Consider the following 13364-nt stretch of genomic DNA (forward strand, 5'->3'; position numbering starts at 1 on the left):
TTCATTGGCAAACTTCAGATGGGCCTGCACATGTGTCTTCTTGAGCAGGGGGACCTTGCGGGCACTGGAGGATTTTAAACCTTTAAGGCTTAATGTGTTACCAATGGTTTTCTTGGTGACTGTGGTCCCAGCTGCCTTGAGATCATTAACAAGTTCCCCCCGTGTAGTTTTAGGCTGATCTCTCACCTTCGTCATGATCAAGGATACCCCACGAGGTGAGATTTTGCATGGTGCCGCTGATCGATGTCGGTAGACAGTCATTTTGTATTTATTCCATTTTCTTACTATTGCACCAACAGTTGTCTCCTTCTCACCCAGCGTCTTACTTATGGTTTTGTAGCTCATTCCAGCTTTGTGCAGGTCTATGATCTTGTCCCTGACATCCTTAGAAATCTCTTTGGTCTTGCCCATTTGTAGAGGTTAGAGTCTGACTGATTAACTGAGTCTGTGGACAGGAGTCTTTTATACAGGTGACTATGTAAGACAGCTGTCTGCAGGTAACGAGTTGATTAGGAGCGTCTAACTGGTCTGCAGGAGCCAGAACTCATAATGGTTTGTAGGGGATCAAATACTTATTTCTCACTGCAAAATGCAAATTTATCTAATTTATACAATGTGATTTTCTTGATTTTTTGGGGGGATATTCTGTCTCTCAATGTTAAAATTAACCTACCCTTAAAATTATAGACTGTTCATGTCTTTGTCAGTGGGCAAACTTACAAAAACAGCAAAGGATCAAATAATTATTTCCTTTACTTTAGCTGTCACTGTCAGAAAGGCTTCACAGTTAATACCAAAATCACAGGGGCAGTGTATAACTTTCATTTATAGCTTGAGAAATGCTTTAGAAAGTCTGCTGGGTTCCTGTTACCAGGCAGCAGAGCATTTTGGGAGACAAGATGTCCACCCAAATATTAGGCCACGTGTCCTCCAGTGAACTATACCTAAACTGCTATCTGATTCCTACTGCGTCTAACAGAGCTGAGAAATCTGCTGTATATACAGTGAGAAAAATAAGTATTTGATACACTGCTGATTTTGCAAGTTTTTCCATCTACAAAGAATGGAGAGGTCTGTAATTTTTATCGTAGATACACTTCACCTGTGAGAGACAGACTCTTAAAAAAGAATCCAGAAAATCACATTTTTGATTTTTATATAATTAATTTGCATTTTATTGCATGAAATAAGTATTTGATACAATAGAAAAACAGAACTTAATATTTGGTACAGAAACCTTTGTTTGCAATAACAGAGGTCAGACGTTTCCTGTAGTTCTTCACCAAGTTTGCACACACTGCAGCAGGGATTTTGGCCCACTCCTCCATACAGATCTTCTCCAGATCTTTCAGGTTTCGGGGCTGTCGCTGTGCAACATTAAGTTTCAGCTTCCTCCAAAGATTTTCTATTGGGTGCAGGTCTGGAGACTGGCTTCTTATGGAGCCACTCCATAGTTGACTTGGCTGTGTATTTCGGGTCATTGTCATGCTGGAAGACCCATCTTCATTGCTCTTTCTAAGGGAAGGAGGTTGTTGGCCATAATCTCACGATGCATGACATAATCCATCCTCCCTTCAATATGGTGCAGTTATTCTGTCCCCTTTGCAGAAAAGCACCCCCAAAGTATGATGTTTCCCCCACCATGCTTCACGATTGGGACGGTGTTCTTGGGGTTGTACTCATCCTTCTTCTTCCTGGGGACAGGTGTCTTTCATACAGGTAAGGAGTTCTAACAGATGCAATTAATACAGGCAATGAGTGCAGAGTAGGAGGGCTTCTTAAAGAAAAACTAACAGGGCTGGGAGAGACCGAATTCTTGCTGGCTGGTAGGTGATCAAATACTTATTTCATGCAATAAAATGTAAGTTAATTATTTAAAAATCATACAATGTGCTTTTCTGGTTTTTATTTTTAGATTCTGTCTCTCACAGGTGAAGTGTACCTACTATAAAAATTACAGACCTCTCCATTCTTTGTAAGTGGGAAAACTTGCATAATCGGCAGTGTATCAAATACTTATTTTCCACCCTGTATGAAAGAAGAAATTATATATAGAAGGAATATGTCCAAATGTGGATTTCCCTGTGACTTTCCATGGCTCTATTGTATTATTGCTTTGGAGCATCACATACACCATTTACATTACATCTCTCTTTTAATAGGGCTTTTGTTCAAAATATTTTTTGCATGTGACAATTTCAATGACTCTTTTTAATATCCATTTGCTAGACAAAAGGGCAGGCTCCAAGATCATTAATGAAAATGAACATTCAGACAAATCATATCATTTCATAACTACGGATTAACAGATGTCTTTTTTGGTCATTATTTAAAGCCTAGCCAGATGTTACAGCTATATAAATTAAGGGAGATTATAAAATATAAACTAATAAAGCCGAATGTGGGGCGCAGCACCTGATGGTAGCAGAATGACGGTATTACAAAGCGGTAGTAGCTTTTATTTAAATGACATGATAGGGCTCTAGTTGTAATGTACACTTCATACGGCTTCGTTTTCCAGGCACGCTAAAGACTATGATATTGAACAGAAACTGTGTATGGATCATACTTATGAACGTCATATAAAATGTACTCGTGTATAGCTGTTTTTCACTTGGCGGAGGCTGATGGACAGGCCCTCTATTGTTCACTCCTGATATCCCTCTATTTCTTCTTACCTCAGGTGATTTATCCATTAATTCTGGGACTACTTATCAAATTCCCACTATTATATCTCTGTTCTGTCACCAAACCATTGTTATGTCACGCAATCTCTGTGGCCAGTTAGCGTCCACTGCACTCACCCTTTAGTCTCTAATTGGCCATTATCCATTGACCACCACCTCCATCAACCACTTCATCACCTCGCTCCTACATTTGCTCTTTGATAACATCCCCACCATCATCATGGGAGACTTCAACATCCTCATTGACAAATGTCACTCCTCTGCCTCCAAACGTTGTCACTTCCTTCCTTCTTTGGCATCTCACAGTGACCACCACAGCCACCCATAAAGATAGGTATACACTAGACCTTATCTTCCCTCCCCTTACCTACTTACATTTTTACCTGTCCTCCCCAGATCTAAAGCTAACACACTCTCTCAGGAACCTTACACAACTTGACATTCGCACTCTCTGACTCTTATATCATTCTCAATCAAACTTTAATGATACAATAGCAGCTACTTCTTTCTATAACACCGCTATAACCTCAGCTCTCAAATCTGTCATTCCTCTCGCAAACAACAGAACGTGTCAAGTTTATAATCCGCCCTGGCACACCAAAGTGATGACAAAAACTGAGGCAAGCTTCCAGACTTGCACAACAGCTTTGGAGGATAACCTGCTACAAGGAAGGCCCTATCACATGTGAATAAGTAGTTTTCATCTTCAAGTCTGTACTCACATCTGCTAAATAGGACTACTTCATTACTCTAATATATTTTGTATCCCATAACTGCAAACAAATGTTTAAGACTTTAATTCCCACCCCATCCCCGGAAGCCCTCTCCACATCTCTTCTCAGGTGAGAACTTTGCCTCATGTTTCAAACAAAAGATCAACAACAAGTCTACTCCCTCATCACATCACTATCCGACAGTCCAAAACGTCTCCTCAAAACTTTCCACTCCCTCCTGAGCCCTAAAGTATAGGCCTCATCTCCAACCTCAGTGCTGACAATCTGGCCACTTATTTTCTAGAAAAAATCAAGCATATACGTCAGGACATTTTCGCTCAATCCCCTCAGAGTCTGGATCCCCTTCCCTCCTGCACCACAAGTTCACTTTCCACCTTTAAGGCTATGTGCCCACGATGCAGAAATGAAGCAGAACATTTCTGCAGCATTTCTGCATCTCCCTGGCAGAAAAAACGCATGCAGATTGTGCATGCGTTTTTCCTGCAGAATACATGCGGATTCACATGCGTTTCCGCAGGCAGATTGACAAGCGCTTTCCAGGCGATAGCATCACTTGGAAAGTGCTTGACAACTAGGTCACACGGCATGGATTTATATAGTGTGAACCGTAAAAATTAAAACAAATAAAGCTATACTCACCCCCGAGGCCCCGGTGTGTGCAGCAGCGCTCGTTCCTGTCTGGTTCCTGGCTGCTGGCATATCGCGAGACAGAGCGGTGAAGGGCCTGCGGTCACATGACTGTGACGTCACCGCAGGTCCTCAAGCGATGCCGGCATTCAGAGAAAAGCCTTCGGAAAGGTGAGTATAAACTTTATTTGTTATTTTATTCTTTTTTTTACAGGTACAATGGTACCCAGGTCTGGATGAGAGTCTCCTCTCCTCCAAAACTGGGTACCATCCGCACATAGAGACGCATAGAAGCCGCTTGTACAAATGTACAGTCGCGGTTTCTATGCGTCTCAATGCAAGTCAATGGCGGGAGTTCCGCTGCGCTTCCGCAAAATTAAATGACATGCTGCGGATTTTTGTACGCAGCATAAATGCTGCGGAAAAATCCGCAGCATGTGCATAGAACATGCAGAACCCCCTTGGGGACCATGGGGTGTGGATTACCTAGTGTTTCACAAGCGTTTCTGCTGTGGAAATTCCGCAGCATAAATGCTTGAAAAACGCTACGTGGGCACACAGCCTAAACCTGTTAGGGAAGAAGAAGTTACCAGGCTCCTTGTTTCTTCTTGCACTACAACCTGCACCAGTGACCCCATTCCCTCACATCTCATTCAGTCCCTCTCCCTGCTTGTCACTGACCACTTAACTAAAATATTTAACCTCTCTCTTTCTTCTGGTATCTTTCCCACTTCATTGAAATATGCCGTCATAACCCCATTACTAAAAAAATCCCTCTACCAAAACTGCACTGCTAACTACAGACCTGTCTCTAATCTTCCCTTCATCTCTAAACTCCTGGCATGCTTGGTCCACTCATGGTTAATCCACTATTTCTCAGATAACTTTCTTCTTGACCCTTTACAATCTGGTTTCCATTTTTACATTCTACTGAAACTGCCTTTACTAAAGTCTCTAACAATCTACTAACTACTAAATCTAACGGGCATTACTTGCAGCTGATTCTCCTGGATCTCTCTGCAGCATTTGACACTGTGCATCACCAGCTCCTCCTCACTATGCTTTGCTTTATTGGCCTCAAGGACACTGTTCTCTCTTGGTTCTCCTTCTACCTCTCTAAACGCTCCTTCACTGTATCTTTTGCCAGTTCTTATTCTCTAATCTTCCCTTTACTATTGGGGTTCTTCAAGTCTCAGTCCTAGGCCCCCTTCTCTTCTCTTTATACACTGCCACTATTGGACAAACCATCAGCAGATTTGATTTCCAATACCATCTATACACTGATGATACCCAGTTATATACCCCTTCTCCTTACTTCACCACCACCTTAATACAAAATACTAGGGATTGTTTATCAGCTCTCTCTAACATCATGTCCTTTCTCTCTCTGAAACTGAATCTCTTCAAAACTGAATTTCTTGTGTTTCCCCCCTCTACTAACTTACCTATACCCTATATTGCAATTGCTTTGGGTGGTTCAACCATAACTCCCAAGCAGCACACTCACTGTCTTGTGGTCATAATTTACACAGAACTTTCCTTTTTTCCCTACATGCAATCACTTACTCGCTCATGCTACCTGAAAGTTAAAAACATCTCCAGAATCCGGACCTTTTCTCCTCTTTGAAACTGCAAAAACCTCTTACTGTCGCTCTTATTCATTCTTGTCTGGACTACTGCAACTCTCTCTACTGATCGGTCTCCCTCTAACCAAACTCTCTCCTCACCAATCCGTCTTGAATTTGGCAGGCAAAGTCGTTTTTCTGTCCAGCAACTACACCGATGCCTCAACTTTGTGCCAGTAATTGCACTGGTTGCCCATTCACTACGTAATACAATACAAATGTATCTCTCTGACCCACACGGCTCTCTACAGTTCTGCACCACCCTATATCTCCTCCCTCATCTCTGTCTATCACCCTACCTGTTCTCTCTGTTCTGCAACTAAGACTAACATCCTCCATAATCCGAACCTCACACCTCCGTCTCCAAGACTTCTATCGTGCTGCACCAGTTTTCTGGAAATCACTACCTTGGACTATCCAACTAATACCTAGCCCCCACATTTTTAAGTGAGCTTTAAAAACACATCTCTTTAGACAAGCCTATCACATCACTAACCTAACTCTTCCTTTCATCGGTCTCCAAATCCTCCATGCACCCAATTGCACTTGGTATCTGTACTTGCACAGTTACTGGCTCATGACCGGTTCATGCAGCTTATTTGAAATACCCCATTTAATAGCCCCATATAATAAATGCCCCATTTATTATAATGATGGCTGGACCATACACACAAGCACTTTTTACCTATTGTGCCTTACTATTTCCTTATAGATTGTGAGCTTGCGATCAGGGCCCTCGCTCCTCCTGTAATTGTTGAGCTTTGTGTTACTTTGTATTGTCTTTATTGTTTGTACATATCTCCGTTTAATTTCTAAAGTGCTGCAGAATTTGTTGGCGCCTATATAAATAAAATTATTGTTATTAAAGATTCATCCTGCAGTTCCTACGACACTTCTGCACACAGCCTAGTCCTCTCCGCTGATAACCTGCTTCTCCACCATATCAGATGAAAAGCTCTCCAAATCCCACATCACCATCTCATCCCTAAAAATACTGCATGGTTAAGTCTAACCTTCCTTTAAGCAAACAACCATCACACCTACAGTATACTTAAAGGGCTTGTCTCAACTTCTCTCTTCATGAGCACACCGCTCCCCAGCCTCCTGACTCCCTGGTTGCTGGGGGCAGCGGGCACTCTTCTTTGACTGTCTTGACTGACATTATACAAAGGAATGGCTCTCCTTGTGTGTATCAGTTGCACGGATAGGGTCCCAATCCTTATAATACAAGAACTATTGAATCTTTCACTCTTTTGGAGATTTTATTGAAATCAAGGTACAGTGTATAATCATTTTTGACGTTTCAGTCTTTATGACCTTCTTCAGAATATACACTAGTGATCTATACATACAGTATATGTGTAGAGCTAAGATTCCGGCTGATCAAAGATTCAAATAGCAGCCCATATGTTCCTGGGTTCAGGTGTATGATTTAGGCATGTCTGCACAGCTATGGCAGATATCGCAAAAGGAGACAATCTTCCCTGGTTCAGGATATGGACCCGTGATGTCTGTGGTGGATGGCAACCTTAATCGGAGTGTCAGCCCATGTGGATAGTCTCCTTTTTGCGATATTTGCCACAGCTGTGCTGACATTCCTGAATCATACCCCTGAACTCAGGAACATATGAGCTGCTATTACAATCTTTGATCAGCCGGAATCTTAGCTCTACACATATATGTATAGATCACTAGTGTATATTCTGAAGAAAGTCATAAACACCGAAACGTCAAAAATTATTATACACTGTACCTTGGTTTCAATAAAATCTCCAAAAGAGTGCCGGATTCCATAATTTTTGTCATGACTGACAGTTCAGGGTAGCTGGAACCATATGTTGATATGTGAGCTTTGTCTACCTCTGCAGCATCGCAAGTGCTGGGCGATCACCAGCAGCATTCAGATAATGACCATGTGGGGGGAGCAGCACTGTAGAACTGCTCCTGGGAATGCCAAAGATCCGTTCTACAGAAATTAATGGGGCTGAAGAGAGGGGGCCAGCCTCAGAGTAAAACAGGAGCGGAGTCCAACAAGTAATAAACAATAAGACACTAAAAAGCAGATAGCCGGAGACCGGAGGCAGTTAGCAAAAGCAAGTTCATTGTAAATTTGCTTAGTTTAACATTGCCTAGCTGCCTATACCTATTTCATAAAATTGGAAGCCATCCCTCTTCCCATCCTCCATGACCAGCTATAGCCCTTTGTCACTCATCCCGTTTGCTTTCAAATTTCTTGAACAGCACATCCACGATAAACCACCTCTCATCCTGTCTCTGGCCAGCTACATTTTGGCTTCCGACCCCACCACTCCACTGGATCGCTATAACTAAAGTCACAAATGATCTGCCTACTGCCAAAGCCAGATGACATTACTTTTTGAGATCAAAGTATACTTTCTCTACCCCTTGGCATCAAAGATTTGGCCCTCTTCTGGATATCCTCATACCTAACCAACCGCACATTTTCTGTCTTCCACACTACCTCCTCATCACGCCCTCTTTATTTGTTGGTGTTTCTCAATGATCTGTCGTATTACCCCTACTCTTCTCCATTTACACCTTTGGTCTGGAGCAGCTCATAGAATCCCTCTTCCTTTGTGAAGTGGCATTTCTCAAAGGAGGAAATCACGTTATACTTACATGTTATTAAAAGCCACAAAAATATGTCCCCAAAAATAAATATCAAATGTGTTGGGGACTGCACAGGATAAGAAAAACATAGCTGTGGTCTTCCAGAAGCAGTGACACCCATGACTGTTCATGGGTTCATGCGTTGTGTATGGGGCAAAATTGGGGCACCACTGAGAGCCTCTTTTTACTTAGTGCTATTTTTACCAAGTGGGTGTGGCTCCCAGGATTCCCTGGGGGCGTGTTTTTAGGCTACTTTGAATTATTACTGTGAGCTAAGCCCCATTGGTAGTAAAGACCATAAATATTGGCGCCAGATAAAAAGGCCCATATCTCTAGAACTGTATGGTGGAGATAACGAAAGAAAACTACAGAATATTCAGGGGAGCAGCGAGAATAAAATAAGATCAAAGACTGCCCACTTTTGACTTGGTGAAATGTCCTTTTTAACTTTTCATGTTTCAACTTTTTCTAATGGAAGAAGGAAGTCAAGTGTATGCCTCGCTGCACTGTAAAAGGCCTTCCCAAACTAATCGACCTGTGATGCCCCTGACCTGGAAGGGGCAGAGAGCTGACGGTTCTAGCACGACTTGGAATATTAGGGCTCGTAGAGAAGGACAGGTCTGAAGTGCAAGATCATACAGTAGTTTTGTCGGTGTTCTCGGTTGTATCTTGTGGAGCCACCAGCCGCCTCTCTGAGACAAATTGATGTTTCCTAAAAGCTATTTTTAACCTGATTGCAGAATAATATAATTAGTTTGGTTCTCTCCTGTGTGTATATATACATATATAAATTAATTCTTTACTGCATAGATGCAACCGTTCTCTGTAAATTTTAAAACCCTTAGAAAAGGTTAAAAGATCTTCAGAATCAGCATGAAATTGGGAGCTTACTGTGTCTCTTATGTAAATTTCTAAATAGTTGCTTAAAATGCCACATTTTTCTGTCAGCGTTTAGGCAGTGAGACAATCAATAAGGAATGTCAGCGTACAGTGTATGGAAAGATTTCCTGTTCAATATGAACACGCTAACAGGATCACAAATTACTGATAAAGCATCCGAATATTCATTTCTATAAAATCAGAGATTTCCATGTTCCGTGAAAATGTGTCTTCTGATGTGTAATAGAGAAATAAAAAGGGTCGTGAGTTTAGACATCTACTGGTTACCAAAAATTGAGACCTTAAAGGAAATGAGTCATGTATTTAATCGTCATTTACCATAGGAATTAAATGAGGTGTTGTTTTTTTATTTCACTTTTAAGTCGTAGCTATTAATTTTTCATTTATGACATGTTCGCCATGTTGGAGATGTTTTTTTGTGTTTTTTTTTATTTACTCCATAGATTACAGTAGAGTGTGTGCACTTTATGACATCTAATGTGAATGACAGCCAAGTGATAGAGAAATATATTTTTAAAGTACCAAGGAAATGATGGGGTACAAGCCCACTCCCTATCTCCCTATAGACCAGGTAGATGCATAGAAAGTGTTGTGTGTGTATAGCCTTAGGCTAGCCATACAGACATACAGTGTCGGACTGGGATGCCAAGGGCCCACCAGTACCAACTCCAGGGCCCCACTTTTCAGCTAGATGAAAATGTGACTTTATCCTCAATCACAAATTTATATAACAATGAACTGGCTAGATTGTTAGATGAATAAGATGCTGCCATTATCTGTACATAGTGATTCAAGTATATTGTGCCAAGTACTGCTCATATAAGAGGTTGGTGGCCTACTCCTGCACAGGGGCCCACCGGAGGATTCTCCTTTTCTCCAGTGGGCCAGTCCAAGCCTGCATACACAATATCTGATGGACGAGCACTCATTCGGCTGTCAGCTATGTCTACCGACTCTCCCACATACTTTAATGTTCAGCTCAACCAAACGTCCATATGTTTTCAACGAGAAGAGCGGAGAAAGCGCCTGTCAAATAGCTCTCGCAGCCGCTTATCTCCTGACAAAAGGGTCATCCTTCTCTTCCCTGACATACTTCGTCAGGGGAGAATTGGGAGGACCAGATATAAATTAGACTGTCTGCTGATCCCGCCAGTATTTGCGGATTAGCCGACTTTAGTCTGATGTGTATGGGGGCCTTTAGTGACCTATCTTATCTAGCTATGCTTATTTTGCTCACCGTCTGATGATAATTAGATGATTTCTCCATCTAGTGCAGGAATATACAGCAAAACTGAAAAGTGATCTGCACAGAACAGGAATTGTCCACATATTGTCATCGCTCTTTTGGCCATTGGGAGCTCAACTGAAGTATTTCAGAAAAAAAATTGTGCCAAGAGTCTCATAAAAAATAAAACAAACCAACAAAAATATTTTAATATTTGTATTTATAAGAATAATTTTATTTGAATATTGTGTATTTGTGAGTTGGTACATTCCTTTAAGCACCAAAAGATGTTGCTCCATCTCACACAATGATTTATCAAATAGATGCCATTGATATCAGTGATGTTTTAGCAGAGGAACGGTGATGGGAATTTTAATGTTGATTATATTCCCTGGGAAAATAATGGTATGAAAATCCGCTCCCCTTCAGAAGAAAGCGATCTCTCTAGTACCTATTGGAGGTAGCTATCCTAAAAGTCAATATTTGACTCTTTAAAGAGCCTTGCAAATCAGTAAGGATATCTAGTCTACATGAAAGGTTAAGTGCCCACGTAGCGTTTTTGTAGCGTTTTTGCGGTGTTTTTACGGCTGCGAAAACGCCACGAAAAGCTTGTAAAACAGTCTGCCATGCAAAGCAATGTGAATTCGGATGTGCTGTGCACATGATGCGCTAATTTGCGCGCCGAATTCGCATTGTGTTGCAAAATGCAGCATGACCATTTCTACCGCAATTACACTGCAAATTCACGGCCATTGAAACGCAGCAAACCCGCAAGTATATAATAATAATCTTTATTTTTTACATAGCACTAACATATTCTGCAGCGCTTTACATACATTATTGTCGCCGTCCCCATCAGGCCTCACAATCTAGATTCCCTATCAGTATGTCTTTGGAGTGTGGGAGGAAACCGGAGAACCTGGAGGAAACCCACACAAACAAGGGGAGAACATACAATCTCCTTGCAGATGTTGTCCTTGGTGGGATTTGAACCCAGGACCCCAGCGCTGCAAGGCTACAGTGCTAACCACTGAGCCACCGTGCTGCCCAGGTATATGTGGATTTGCTGCGTTTCAATTAAATTCAATGGCCGCAAATTTGCAGCGTAATCGCGGTGCGTGTGGTAACCGGGATGAAGAGGAGACTACAACTCCTCTTCATCCCGGCTACCACGCGGTGAAAAAAAGAAATAAAAAAGTTAAAAATAAACAAAACCTGTATATTCACCTCTCCGGCGGCTCCCGGTCTGCTCCCGGCCGCGTCCTCTCTGCTTGGTGTCCTGCGGTGTACTGTCAGGACCTGCAGTTACTATAGATGCTGCATTTAAAGCATCAGTTGTTCACATATTATAAATCCATGCCGGTTGCACGGATTTATATTGTGTGACCAACTTGTCAAGCACTTTCCAAGTGATGCTCAAAATCGCTTGGAAAACTGCTTGAAAAAACGCATGTAAAAACGCTGAAAAAACGCTTCTCTCTGTCAGAAAAAAACGCATGTAAATCTGCATGCGTTTTTTTCTGCCAGAGAGAGGCAAAAACGCTCTGCATCAAATCTGCTACGCGGGCACATAGCCAAAGAAAGGAAAAGGTGCTATTTTGGAGTTGCCTTTCTCTTCAGTAGAGAGTAGTCGGCTGGACCCACCTCAAAGACTTCTCACCCAGCCAACCAGTACCCTGCTTTATACTGGTAGGGGGAAGAACCTTGAAACTGCTGTCTGCAGATGGGTGTGTCTTATTTTGGTGGATAGTCTGGTTTAGCTTATATCCTTCCTCACAGTGCTGGGCTTGTTAATGGGTCCAAAATTGACTTTGTAACTTTCTTTCTCCGGGACAAGAGTACTTTCCAAGTCTAAGAAAATATCCCTACTGATATATTATGATGTCTATATGACATGTTCCGTGATTATTTTGCCACCCAACCCACCACTCAAAAACCCAATGTCATAAATATAAAACATTGCAAAATACTTTTCTGATACGTTTGTCTACTTTCTTTTGCCATTTCAGAATTTATTAGGATGCATTGCACGTCAAACCCAGACTGGTGGATGCCATCCGAAGAGCAGATCAACAAGGTGTTCAGCGATGCAGTAGGACACGCTCGCCAGGGACGTGCTGTGGGAACGTTCTTCCATAACGGAAACTCCTATTACGATCCTATAGACCACCAAGTGTGTCAAGAGGACATATTTAACCGAATCTCTCTTGATGGATCTGGAGATTGATGAAGAATGTGGACTAAGACAAAATAAAAGATTTAAAAAATGTGAAAGAAAAAGTTAGCCACAAAATGAAATCTTAGTGTAATAGTTCAAATAATGTGTCTTCAATGTTTTGTTGCTGTGCAGGGTGCCTGGGACACTTAGTGGGCCCAATCAGCAATACCAGTCTGCCACTAAACCAGTCCAAAGTATACTACAAGTCTGTACAGTGGGTGTGTGTGCGTGTAAGAATTTTGTCATCTTGGTAAATTCTTCAGGGACTTCCTGTGGACTGTATTATGTGACTGTTACTCACTCTCCCCCAAATAGAACACAACACAGACAAAACCAGGCATTTGGAGACTGAATGTCGCTGGACAGGAACGTGTCGGTGTGTTCTGTAGAATTAGCTTTAATAGAATTTGCATTTTCACTATTGGGTTCAGTTATGCAAGAATTCAACTTGTTCATCCTGTGTTCATAAAACGTCGCCACTATTCCGACGCAGAATATTTCTGTGGCTTTTTTCTTTTGTGTGGATTATTTCTGTCTCTGATAATATTTATTATGTATCTTTCTGCATATGTCGTACATGTTTTATTCCTTTGGCTCCAAAGGCAAAACAGATGAGGGTAGTTTATTCTCTTTCGGAACAATCACTTCATCATCATAATCTCAGGTTTCTTTGTTATGCGGCTTCTCATGCGGAGTAATGTGCTCAGTGAATCAGAA

At 41.7% G+C, this 13364-nt stretch overlaps 1 protein-coding gene across 2 annotated transcripts in view; it reads left to right on the forward strand.

The window, feature by feature from the left end:
* BEND4 (BEN domain containing 4) overlaps nucleotides 1-13144 on the forward strand; it is a 148730-nt gene extending 135586 nt beyond the window's left edge. The window contains exon 5 of one of the 2 annotated variants that reach the window (XM_073645585.1): nucleotides 12439-13144. In XM_073645585.1, the coding sequence (XP_073501686.1) occupies nucleotides 12439-12656 (218 nt within the window). In that variant the 3' untranslated portion in view covers nucleotides 12657-13144. The remainder of the gene's footprint in view (nucleotides 1-12438) is intronic. The other variant, XM_073645592.1, reaches the window with a different exon arrangement.
* Nucleotides 13145-13364: the final 220 nt, after the last annotated feature.

This window comes from Phyllobates terribilis, unplaced genomic scaffold (genome assembly GCF_046119375.1).
Source record: "Phyllobates terribilis strain yellow unplaced genomic scaffold, ASM4611937v1 Scaffold_1__5_contigs__length_1240528914, whole genome shotgun sequence".
NCBI classification, from domain to species: domain Eukaryota; kingdom Metazoa; phylum Chordata; class Amphibia; order Anura; family Dendrobatidae; genus Phyllobates; species Phyllobates terribilis.